The sequence below is a fragment of the Protopterus annectens genome, chromosome 6.part0 (assembly GCF_019279795.1).
Source record: "Protopterus annectens isolate FY-2018-M chromosome 6.part0, PAN1.0, whole genome shotgun sequence".
Classification (NCBI taxonomy): Eukaryota; Metazoa; Chordata; order Ceratodontiformes; family Protopteridae; genus Protopterus; species Protopterus annectens.
Window position 1 is genome coordinate 1675050758 of NC_056737.1, and position 14176 is coordinate 1675064933.

The window sequence follows — 14176 nt, forward strand, 5'->3', positions numbered from 1 at the left end:
GGGAGTGACACTTGAGACACTTAGATAACCACATATATTTTAAACACATTGACTATGTTGTTCCTTAATTGCAGTCAGCAAATCTGATTAATTTTACAATCAGTCCTGTTAGGAAAGTAAAAAAATAAGGATACAGTGTCACTGATGAAAACACTTTTCTTGGCTGGTCCTTATTGGAGTACCAAGCAAAATGTGGTTGAATACGAGTCTTCAGCTTAGGTTCTAAGGTTTGCTTACCCTGATGTAGAAGTTGCTGTAAGATGGGAAAAAATTAATTAACTAGCAATCTGTCAAAATATGAAGTCAAGAATGTTTTCTAAACGCTCTCCTTTTGTCTTTTCTTGATAAAGAATGCTAACATTGCCATGTGTGTTTGTTTTATATATTACTTAATTTAACAGTTTAGTGTATGCCATTCCTGTCATGGATTAAAAACTTGAAAATGTATGATCAGAGTAAGTCATCATATTTGTTTAACTGCTGAATGCTACATGAAGTATTACCTGCACATTGAATGAACAACTGAGATATTATGTTAATGTGATTTTAATGAAGATGCATTTTTACTTCTTCAGTACTGAAATTCAGAATGCAGCACTGACATTTTCTGCAAAGATGGTGACTCACCTGGTGGAAAATTGCCAAGAGGTAATGGTTTATAGAAAATACTTTATAATAACCATTTATAATTTTTTTTGAAAACTTATGTGGCCAACTTCAAGTACCAAATGTTGAGATGTATTTGGTGTACTTTACAAGAAGATCTATTTTCAGACATGGAAAAGCAGCAGAGATGTTTTCCAACCTGACATTGGATAATCTTGGACTGAGGGTGTGACATTCAGTGTCTGAAATATATATATATATATATATATATATATATATATATATATATATATATATATATATATAAATAAACATAAACAAAACCACTCTAAGGATTAACGTGCCTGTAATGATTAAGTCCAAAAAGTAACAGATAAAAGCAGTTATCATACAGGCACGAAAACAGCCGGTCACCAATATCTCAGCCGAACACGAAAACAGCCAGTCACTTCCAATACGATATCTTAAGCTACTCAATTCCCAAAATAAAAGTCCAGTATCCAAAATTCAAAAATAATCCATCCAGATAAATCAGGAACAAGTTTAATTATGGAACCAGTGAGCGCTTTCACCCGAAGGCTTTATCAAACTTTAACGCACACTTAAGAGCTTTACACATTTAAATACATAGCAAAAGCATTTGATAGGTCAGCACATTGAGGCGTCAACATATAATTAAATCACACACTCTCTAGCGTTAACACCATTAATACCATTCAACCCAATTCAGAAATTTCTAAAAAGTTTCTTGTACTATCAATAAATAAAGTCACAATACAAATACTTATCTAAAAACACTAAAACTGGAGCGGAACATAGCTGTAAGGTGAAAAATACACCAATAAACATAGAACTTCATTAAAACTTAATATCGTTCTAGCATAGTGCAAATACATACATTAAAACATTAAATAGCCTAAACTCTAAAATGACTAATGGGCCTGAAAATTTAACCATTATTCTAGGGAAGTGTATACATGAGGTATAGAATGACACATATATATCATTTAACATTGATATAACTAAACAAATATACAATCTAAAAAATATGTATATATATATATATATATATATATATATATATATGTATCATAATAATAATACACATACATACTAACATACATGCACGTATACATATACACACACACATTCACACACACACACTCACATAATATCTTATCACTAAACTCCTAAACTAATAATAAATTTAAGGTTTCATTAATCTCCTTTTCCGCAAAATAGGCTGTAACTGTATCTTGTCATTGAGACCAGGGGATCGATCTGCCCTAAGCCTAATGATCCATCTAAGCTCAGATTCTTGGAGGAAATTATCTATATCACCTCCTCTAACATTAGGTTTGATAACCTGTATAGCTCTAAAACCAAAGTAATGGTCAGGCCCCATGGCCATAACATGTTTGGCTAATGCATAACTTGTTGATCCTAATCGTATATGATATATGTGATCGCGTATGCGTTCTCTTAGTGATCTATATGTTTTTCCAATATAGAACGCATCACATGAGATGCATTTGGCCATGTATACAACACATGTGCTCTGACAACAGGTTCTTGTCTTAAACTCAAACTTAACTTTTGTAACCGGGTGAATAAAATCAATACCTTCATCTATAAATTTACATTGATTACAGTGGTTACAAGGATATGTATTAAATCCATTTCCTATAGGATCTATATTCCTTACAATAGGTCTAAAACATAACTTCCGTCTCAAATTGGGTTTATTCTTATAAACGAATTTAGGGTGCTCACCCACTACCCCGTGTATTTCCTCATCAAGAGTAAGAATTTCCCAGTACCTTCCTATGATATTCTCAATTTCTTTTACATCCCTAGTATAAAACAAAGATAACCTCAATTCATCCTGTTTTATCAAAGCACTACCTACATCTTGTTGATGCCTTTCTGAAAAGTATGGTCTCGCTCTATTATTCCTAAGGTGGTGGACTGTTTCTATATTTCGATCTATATCAACCTCTGGATAACATCTATCTAAGAACTTCCTTTTCAATTCTAAAATCTCTTGAGTATACCCTGAGGTGGTCGGGTTGAGTCTTGATGCTCTCATTAATTGTCCTTTTAGGACATTGTTAAAAACAAACCTAGGGTGCATGCTATGCCGATGTAACATATTATTACGATAACATGGTTTCCTATAAATACAAGTATTCAGAAGGCCATTCTCCAACCTGGTTAAGCTAACATCCAAGAATGCTATATTATTACTTGAATAATTCAGTGTGAATTTAAGGAATGTTGTCATTTTGTTCATGTTATTAACAAATTCCTGTAGTAACAATTCATTACCTCTCCAAACCATAAACAGGTCGTCTACAAACCTTCGGTAGAAACCAACATATGTACAAAACATCTCATTAACTAATAGCATTTCCTGCTCCCAATCAGCCATAACCAGATTGGCGTAGCTATTGGCACACGAAGTGCCCATAGCTACGCCATCTTTTTGTATATATATCTCTTCTCCAAATACAAAAATGTTATTCTGGAGTATGATTTCTAAAAACAAAGTAATTAGATCCACAACCTTCTCATCTAGGTCAGTCTGTGTCCTCAGATATCTCTGCACCCTAAACACACCTTCCTCATTCGGTATAACTGTAAAAAGACTCACTACATCCAGTGTGACTAGGATGTAGTGTTCATCATCATTCAAGGCTGTAATATACTCATAAAGATCAACTAGAAATTGCTTACTGTCCTTCAATGTAAACGAGTTATTCTCCACTATAGGCCTTAAATAATGTTCAATATATATAGAAAATGATTCCGTCACCCATCCCTGACCCGCTACAATTGGTCGCATAGGAGGGTTCTCAAGTGACTTATGCACCTTAGGGAGACCTTGTATACTCGGAATAAGTGGATTAGTAACTTTCAAGTATTTGTAAAGTATTTCAGAAATAATCTTACTCTTAAGTAAGTCATCCAGTACTTCATAGATCTGGAGTACTTTCACTTCAATTTCTTCTATCTTAACCTTACCATAGAAATTACTATTACCTAGCATCTCTACCATACTCAAAATGTAATTTATACTATTCATTACCACAAGGGGGCCACCCTTATCAGAGGGCCTAATAACTATCGACTGATCATCACAAAGTGCCTTAAGGGCCTTCCTCTGTAAGAACGTGAGATTATTCTTGGACCTAAATCTATTTCGATTACTTCTGTCATTATTAAACTGATGTAACTTGTTCTCTACTAACCTCGAAAAAGTGTCCAAAAGCGGGTGTAGTGCAGGGTTATAGATACTATTAGGGCGAAAAGACTCTCTCTCCCTTCCATCCAACACATCTGTACTATTCCCATATTCCATTCGCAATTGTATTTTTCTTACGAATAACCTAACGTCCAAAACTGAATCTGTTACATCACTAACACATGAAGGAATAAAACTTAATCCCTTCTTTAACACTTCCTCCTCGTATTTATCAAGGTTTTTATCAGAAAGATTAATTATCAGTGATTTTCCATCTTCTCCCACATCTTTTTGAGTGTGTGCCCGAGGGTTCTTCTCCAGACCCCTTCCTCTTGTATCTGCCCCTGCTCCGAGATCTCTGTCTCCCTATATACTGTGACACTGCTATGGGGAAAGGGACAGCCTGTTTACCAATACTCTTCGAGGAACAAGACGGTACATTAGTAATTACGGTCTTACTCCTAACTACATTCCCTTCATTCAAATCTCCTGTAGCGTTAACATCAGCAGTTAATCGAACATTCACTGAGGCTACATCTGTATTAACTACAGCTACATCACTACTACTACTATTCCTTATATTTTCTGATCTATCTATGATAGAAGGTTCACTAGTTCCTGCTCCATCTGGCGTCACTATTCCCTCAACCAAACTATTAGTTGGAACATTCACTCCATTCATTACATTAGAAATACTTATAGTACCATTTCTTGTAATATTCTTATCATTTCTATCATTACTTCGTACTGAACAATTAACTTGGACATTGTCTCTCATATTATTATTATTAAACCTCGGCCATGTGAAGACATGGCCGTTTCGGAAATCCTTAGTGTCTCTAAGCAACTTATTCCGTTTCTGTTCCAAAAGTCGCTTTTCGAAAATAGATACATTGTCCATTAATCTGTTTAGTCCGGACTCAGTCTTGGGAGTATCATATCTAGTAACAATAAGGTTATACTGTTCATTAACACTGTCACGTAGCATTTTTCTTCCGGTAAATGAAACTCTATTAAGAGTTTCATATAGTCATAACTAAGCCGTAAATTCAATTGTTGCCACTTATATAACAGTTCAGGCTTAGAATTACCTGTTGTAGGCATCTTTAGGACGCGTAGTCCTCTTGGAACGACCTCCTTCGCCAAACATGCTTCGAAATGTTGCCGTTGCAACTGCAGTCTCTTTAATTTAAGGATATCTAATTCCAATCTAGTAAGTGCTGTAGACAAACCGATAACATCATCATTAACCTCTGTTCCCAGTTGCATCTCCAAATCGGGTTCGTAGCAGAGCAGTTGATTCTCCATACCTGCTATGCAATTCGAAAAACGTGTAGACTTCCGTCCTAGCGTATCATTTTCTTCCGGTCTATAAGGCAGTTCAATGTTATTTCTGTTAGCACCCTCAGCCATCTCCCTTGAGTGGTACTCAAACACAGGAAATATAATAAAAATAAACAAAACCACTCTAAGGATTAACGTGCCTGTAATGATTAAGTCCAAAAAGTAACAGATAAAAGCAGTTATCATACAGGCACGAAAACAGCCGGTCACCAATATCTCAGCCGAACACGAAAACAGCCAGTCACTTCCAATACGATATCTTCAGCTACTCAATTGCCAAAATAAAAGTCCAGTATCCAAAGTTCAAAAATAATCCATCCAAATAAATCAGGAACAAGTTTAATTATGGAACCAGTGAGCGCTTTCACCCGAAGGCTTTATCAAACTTTAACGCACACTTAAAAGCTTTTCACATTTAAATACATAGCAAAAGCATTTGATAGGTCAACACATTGAGGCGTCAACATATAATTAAATCACACACTCTCTAGCGTTAATACCATTAATACCATTCAACCCAATTCAGAAATTTTTAAAAAGTTTCTTATACTATCAATAAATAAAGTCACAATACAAATGCTTATCTAAAAACACTAAAACTGGAGCGAAACATAGCTATAAAGTGAAAAATACACCAATAAACATAGAACTTCATTAAAACTTAATATCGTTCTAGCATAGTGCAAATACATACATTAAAACATTAAATAGCCTAAACTCTAAAATGACTAATGGGCCTGAAAATTTAACCATTATTCTAGGGAAGTGTATACATGAGGTATAGAATAACACGTATATGTCATTTAACATTGATATAACTAAACAAATATACAATCTAAAAAATATGTATATATATATATATATATATATATATATATATATATATATATATATATATATGTGTATCATAATAATAATACACATACATACTAACATACATGCACGTATACATATACACACACACACACACGCACATTCACACACACACACTCACATAATATCTTATCACTAAACTCCTAAACTAATAATAAATGTCTTCACATGGCCGAGGTTTAATAATAATAATATGAGAGACAATGTCCAAGTTAATTGTTCAGTACGAAGTAATGATAGAAATGATAAGAATATTACAAGAAATGGTACTATAAGTATTTCTAATGTAATGAATGGAGTGAATGTTCCAACTAATAGTTTGGTTGAGGGAATAGTGACGCCAGATGGAGCAGGAACTAGTGAACCTTCTATCATAGATAGATCAGAAAATATAAGGAATAGTAGTAGTAGTGATGTAGCTGTAGTTAATACAGATGTAGCCTCAGTGAATGTTCGATTAACTGCTGATGTTAACGCTACAGGAGATTTGAATGAAGGGAATGTAGTTAGGAGTAAGACCGTAATTACTAATGTACCGTCTTGTTCCTCGAAGAGTATTGGTAAACAGGCTGTCCCTTTCCCCATAGCAGTGTCACAGTATATAGGGAGACAGAGATCTCGGAGCAGGGGCAGATACAAGAGGAAGGGGTCTGGAGAAGAACCCTCGGGGCACACACTCAAAAAGATGTGGGAGAAGATGGAAAATCACTGATAATTAATCTTTCTGATAAAAACCTTGATAAATACGAGGAGGAAGTGTTAAAGAAGGGATTAAGTTTTATTCCTTCATGTGTTAGTGATGTAACAGATTCAGTTTTGGACGTTAGGTTATTCGTAAGAAAAATACAATTGCGAATGGAATATGGGAATAGTACAGATGTGTTGGATGGAAGGGAGAGAGAGTCTTTTCGCCCTAATAGTATCTATAACCCTGCACTACACCCGCTTTTGGACACTTTTTCGAGGTTAGTAGAGAACGAGTTACATCAGTTTAATAATGACAGAAGTAATCGAAATAGATTTAGGTCCAAGAATAATCTCACGTTCTTACAGAGGAAGGCCCTTAAGGCACTTTGTGATGATCAGTCGATAGTTATTAGGCCCTCTGATAAGGGTGGCCCCCTTGTGGTAATGAATAGTATAAATTACATTTTGAGTATGGTAGAGATGCTAGGTAATAGTAATTTCTATGGTAAGGTTAAGATAGAAGAAATTGAAGTGAAAGTACTCCAGATCTATGAAGTACTGGATGACTTACTTAAGAGTAAGATTATTTCTGAAATACTTTACAAATACTTGAAAGGTACTAATCCACTTATTCCGAGTATACAAGGTCTCCCTAAGGTGCATAAGTCACTTGAGAACCCTCCTATGCGACCAATTGTAGCGGGTCAGGGATGGGTGACGGAATCATTTTCTATATATACTGAATATTATTTAAGGCCTATAGTGGAGAATAACTCGTTTACATTGAAGGACAGTAAGCAATTTCTAGTTGATCTTTATGAGTATATTACAGCCTTGAATGATGATGAACACTACATCCTAGTCACACTGGATGTAGTGAGTCTTTTTACAGTTATACCGAATGAGGAAGGTGTGTTTAGGGTGCAGAGATATCTGAGGACACAGACTGACCTAGATGAGAAGGTTGTGGATCTAATTACTTTGTTTTTAGAAATCATACTCCAGAATAACATTTTTGTATTTGGAGAAGAGATATATATACAAAAAGATGGCGTAGCTATGGGCACTTCGTGTGCCAATAGCTACGCCAATCTGGTTATGGCTGATTGGGAGCAGGAAATGCTATTAGTTAATGAGATGTTTTGTACATATGTTGGTTTCTACCGAAGGTTTGTAGACGACCTGTTTATGGTTTGGAGAGGTAATGAATTGTTACTACAGGAATTTGTTAATAACATGAACGAAATGACAACATTCCTTAAATTCACACTGAATTATTCAAGTAATAATATAGCATTCTTGGATGTTAGCTTAACCAGGTTGGAGAATGGCCTTCTGAATACTTGTATTTATAGGAAACCATGTTATCGTAATAATATGTTACATCGGCATAGCATGCACCCTAGGTTTGTTTTTAACAATGTCCTAAAAGGACAATTAATGAGAGCATCAAGACTCAACCCGACCACCTCAGGGTATACTCAAGAGATTTTAGAATTGAAAAGGAAGTTCTTAGATAGATGTTATCCAGAGGTTGATATAGATCGAAATATAGAAACAGTCCACCACCTTAGGAATAATAGAGCGAGACCATACTTTTCAGAAAGGCATCAACAAGATGTAGGTAGTGCTTTGATAAAACAGGATGAATTGAGGTTATCTTTGTTTTATACTAGGGATGTAAAAGAAATTGAGAATATCATAGGAAGGTACTGGGAAATTCTTACTCTTGATGAGGAAATACACGGGGTAGTGGGTGAGCACCCTAAATTCGTTTATAAGAATAAACCCAATTTGAGACGGAAGTTTTGTTTTAGACCTATTGTAAGGAATATAGATCCTATAGGAAATGGATTTAATACATATCCTTGTAACCACTGTAATCAATGTAAATTTATAGATGAAGGTATTGATTTTATTCACCCGGTTACAAAAGTTAAGTTTGAGTTTAAGACAAGAACCTGTTGTCAGAGCACATGTGTTGTATACATGGCCAAATGCATCTCATGTGATGCGTTCTATATTGGAAAAACATATAGATCACTAAGAGAACGCATACGCGATCACATATATCATATACGATTAGGATCAACAAGTTATGCATTAGCCAAACATGTTATGGCCATGGGGCCTGACCATTACTTTGGTTTTAGAGCTATACAGGTTATCAAACCTAATGTTAGAGGAGGTGATATAGATAATTTCCTTCAAGAATCTGAGCTTAGATGGATCATTAGGCTTAGGGCAGATCGATCCCCTGGTCTCAATGACAAGATACAGTTACAACCTATTTTGCGGAAAAGGAGATTAATGAAACCTTAAACTTATTGTTAGTTTAGGAGTTTAGTGATAAGATATTATGTGAGAGTGTGTGTGTGTGAATGTGCGTGTGTGTGTGTGTATATGTGTACGTGCATGTATGTTAGCATGTATGTGTATTATCATGATACATGCGTATATATATATATACATATATATATATATATATATATATATATATATATACATATTTTTTAGATTGTATATTTGTTTAGTTATATCAATGTTAAATGATATATATGTGTCATTCTATACCTCATGTATACACTTCCCTAGAATAATGGTTAAATTTTCAGGTCCATTAGTCATTTTAGAGTTTAGGCTATTTAATGTTTTAATGTATGTATTTGCACTATGCTAGAACGATATTAAGTTTTAATGAAGTTCTATGTTTATTGGTGTATTTTTCACTTTATAGCTATGTTTCGCTCCAGTTTTAGTGTTTTTAGATAAGCATTTGTATTGTGACTTTATTTATTGATAGTATAAGAAACTTTTTAAAAATTTCTGAATTGGGTTGAATGGTATTAATGGTATTAATGCTAGAGAGTGTGTGATTTAATTATATGTTGACACCTCAATGTGTTGACCTATCAAATGCTTTTACTATGTATTTAAATGTGAAAAGCTTTTAAGTGTACGTTAAAGTTTGATAAAGCCTTTGGGTGAAAGCGCTCACTGGTTCCATAATTAAACTTGTTCCTGATTTATTTGGATGGATTATTTTTGAACTTTGGATACTGGACTTTTATTTTGGCAATTGAGTAGCTGAAGATATCGTATTGGAAGTGACTGGCTGTTTTCGTGTTCGGCTGAGATATTGGTGACCGGCTGTTTTCGTGCCTGTATGATAACTGTATATATATATATATATATATATATATATATATATATATATATATATATATATACTGTTCAGGTACCATATGCATTATAACTGACATCACTGCTAGATATGCGTCACCTTCCCTTGTAGGAGGTGATCATTTCTTAATGCCACTGAGGAGGTACCTTTAACATTATTGGGAGATGCTGCTTTGAGGCCTGTCTTCCATCCATGGTTTTTGAAAAGACAGCCTTCTTCTTCTTCTTTCGGCTGCTCCCGTTAGGGGTCGCCACAGCGAATCAACTGTTTCCATTTCTTCCTGTCCTCTGCATCGTGCTCTGTCACACCAACCACCTGCATGTCCTCTCTCACCACATCCATAAAGCTTTTCTTAGGCCTTCCTCTTTTCCTGTTGGAAGCTTCATCCTTAGCATGTTTTTCCCAATATACTCTGCATCCCTCCTCAGCACATGTCCAAACCAGTGTAATCTTGCCTCTCTGGCTTTGTCTCCAAACCTTCCAACTTGGCCTGACCCTCTAATATACTTATTCCTAATCCTGTAAAATGAAAATTTGAAAATGAAACTTCAAACTTTTGCTATCTGACTTGGCTGTGACTACACCTTAATGAGTGTCTGGTCTCCTTGGAGGGATGAGTCAGGATCAGGGATTCCCCAAGGTAGACTAATTTGTTCAGTTGTGGTAAAGAAGTATGCAAAACTGTATGAGTGAGGTGGCAGCAGGGTTCATTATCTGTGAAGGTTCCATAACCTGAAGATGCTGTAAAATGGTCTAAGGTAAAACCAGGATTAGGTGCAAAGTGAAGGTCAAACCATGATAGAAGTCATCAACATATCACATGCTTAGAATGCTGAAATGTGTCTGATGGGGTAGCTCTACTAGGAAAGGGAGCATGTTTTTTTCTGCAGAAATAGTGATTGATACTTCAGATGCTTAGCCCTGTAGGTTTCTGGTAACCAGCATAGTAGTAAGTGTCAGGGATGGACCTACAAAATATACCCCTGATGATGATGATACATTTGAGGTGCTGAGCTTTAAGAGCATGTCAGATGGACATTTCTGCCTTGGCTTTAGCCACACATAAATAAGCTTCAGACTACTCAGCTAAAGAGCAGAGTTAAGGTCACTGTCTTCTCACTATTTCACTCTCATCGCCATGCCTTTTATTGATGTCTTACTAACATTAACTGTATCTCGTCTAAAACTACTTTGCATTTGCAGCCACACCAACACACACACACACACACACACACACACACACACACACACACACACACACACACACAGTATTCCAAGAGTGGCTAATATATTTTTTGTTCCTGCTTCTACAAAACCATGCTGGGCCAACTAGACCATTCTGGCACACTCAGGACATGATTACTTTATACCATTAAAAAGCTGTACTATTAACATATAGTAGCTATAGCTTAGCTGTTTTTCCCTTTAAAAAGCAGATGTTGATGGTTAAAATTTACCAGTTTTGAGTTACCCTCGAATGCATAAAGTAGTGATGCAAAAGGTTTTGAGACAGAATAAGGAAATTCTTTACTTAAAAATAGGTAATATAGTTTGAAAATTAAATATGCAAACAAATGTATTATTTTACTAAGAAATGTAAAATAAATAATTGAACAGATATATGTTATATAAATGTGTGACTACCACTAAATGAAGATAAACATAATCTGTTTGCTACTTTTATGAATATTTACCATTTGTAGAAGGAAAAACAGGCTAAATTTATAGAGATGAACTTACTGACTCTGGGCAGGAGGTTCTGTCTGTTCTCATCTGCAGTTAAATAAACATTTGTTTCTTACTTCCGGGCTTGTTAACTTTCTAACAGACATTCCAGGAGGACTGGAATAACTTCTGAGCTGATTTTCAAAGAAAGAGTCATTTTACTTGAAGAATCCCCATGGATGTGTTCTAAAATGAATCAGTTGTTGTTGTTGTTGTTTGCCTTTCGGCTTTTCCCAGTAAGGGGTCGCCACAGCGGAACTCCGGTCCGCTAATGATTGGCAGTAGATTTTTACGAAACACCGAGGTGCCAGCTCGACGCCCAGCCTTCAACAAAGGCACGCCCATTTATGCACGCATGTCTTTCGAACGCTACCCAACCGCGGGGAGGACATGGGGAAGTATTTAGCTAGCACAGACAAATTCCCTCTTTCTGCATAAGGCAAATAGGTCTAGATTAGTCACTTTTTTGCTAGGTTAAAACATTAAATCCAAATGCCTTACCCAGTGGCCTGGTTGTTTAGATAACCAGAAAGTTTTAACTGCCATTGTAGTAGCATAGACATTGACAAGAAATAGTCAAGAAGTAGTAGTCTATAGAAACCTAAACTATGGTTGTATGTGCATGCATGCGCACGCATGTGAGCTACAGAGACGTTTCACTTTCCAAAGCTCTGCTGCATTTCTATATAGAAGCAAGAAGTAACTTCTGTACATTTTCTTCACATTTTACATCTTTGTTGCATTTTAGTTGAAAAACAGTTTTAGCTTTTATGCAGTTCTGCATCATTTTTGCTCCAGTGCTATTGAAAACACTGCTTGATTTTATCCATTTTACAGGGAGATTCTGAGAGGTTTGGAATAGGCACAAGGGAAAGCTAGTGAAAAAGGAAAAAAAATGACTAGTTATATCATTTGGTAATCAAAATGGGTAGAGAACACTGAGTTTAACAGACATGTTTTTAACAGCATCTGCGTGACTATGCACACAAGAACAAAGTGTGAGATGACAAAAAAAAATACTATTTGTGTATGTCAAAATAACTTTGTAATAACTTCAGGGGGCTGACTGTGTCAAAAACTTAGTATGAGACATATTATCTGGGCCCTATTTTGTAGAACCATCCAGTCTGTCACTCTTTCAGGAGGTGGATAATGCAGCAAAGTTGTAGGACTATGCAAAACTGGAAAACACACATGCAATTTTTTCTTCTAATAAAAGTCAATCTGCGTGAATTTTCCAGCGAGCAAGTGAGAAAAGCAATGGTATAAGAGAATGGTTGCTGCTATATATATATATATATATATATATATATATATATATATTTTCCCCACAAATGTATGACCACTAGGTATTAAATGTGCTTCATCAGACAGTGTTGCAGAAACAATTTCTCGAAAATAAAAAAAAAATGACATAAGTAATTAGCTGGTTCACCTGTACTATCATTGCCAAGATTTTATTCAGCTGCATTATTAAAGGCTTGATACCACAAGCTCCATTTATTTCACTGTTAAGCATGCAGTCATGCTTTGTTTTAGTGGTTTGATGTTACAGTATTTGTGACTAGTCATTTAACGTTTTTTAATTTATAGAAAATACCTCATGAGAGAATGGCATAGGATGATTGCTACCAAACTGGGGATCTGATTACTTCTGAACCAGAGATAAAGTTGTTGTTAGTACTTTTATTATTGTCATTATTTGCTGTAGCACTAAATAGAATGTGAACATTGCATTTCTCCTGTCATTTTTACCTGGTCAAGAATTTTGTTCTACTGTTGAAGGTTAAATAAAATATGAACTAATAGCAGCTGCACATTTTGAAGCTATTAATTATGAAAGACTTGTTTTGTCTTTTTCAGCAGACAGAAGACATAAAGCCAGAGTTGAGTCAGTGGGTTCATACAGTTGAACAAAGCTGTGGTTGTGAGCAGCAGACAGAAATGAGGTTAGCTGCTGCGGAAGTACTCTTTGGTGTTACCCCATCCCTATTGGACAATCCGCAGCTTCCTCTTGGTGAGTAAGCAATGTGTTAAAGATCTGTAAAGATGGCAGTGAAGCATCTCCTCTTCTTAGTCCTTTTCAGTATGAAAAACATTTACAATATTAAAAAAAAAAAGAAAACCATTTCTAATATAGTCACTTAGATTTGAAAGTTGTTTGATTTATTTCGATTTTTTTTTTATTACTGCTACTCCAGTCAAAGTCTCAGCTGACATACTTCTTTGTTTCCAGTGATTGTCTTTTATTATGTTATTTTTTATTAAGAAATGGAGTTTTCCTCTTGGCTTCTTAAAAGATTTTCATCTGTTCTTCTACATTTTGTTCCAGCAAGTTGCTGCAGTCACTGAAAATGGAGACACTTTAAAAGCCTAGGCAACTCCTAGCTTGAGGTGCTGCCCATAGCAGCGCAAAGTTTTTTAGGTAGACCTGATTTTGTTTGTGTGCAATTGATAGTATACAGCTCTTTCCTGATTCCCAAGGTTTTTTTTTTGTGTGTCCCCATGCTGTC

The 14176-nt window shown here is 35.4% G+C and overlaps 1 protein-coding gene across 1 annotated transcript in view; it reads left to right on the forward strand.

The window, feature by feature from the left end:
* THADA (THADA armadillo repeat containing) overlaps nucleotides 1-14176 on the forward strand; it is a 3943996-nt gene that overhangs the window by 3254171 nt on the left and 675649 nt on the right. Inside the window, exons 34-35 of the mRNA XM_044073699.1 lie at nucleotides 576-648; nucleotides 13527-13680. Coding sequence (XP_043929634.1) covers nucleotides 576-648; nucleotides 13527-13680 — 227 coding nt within the window. The remainder of the gene's footprint in view (nucleotides 1-575; nucleotides 649-13526; nucleotides 13681-14176) is intronic.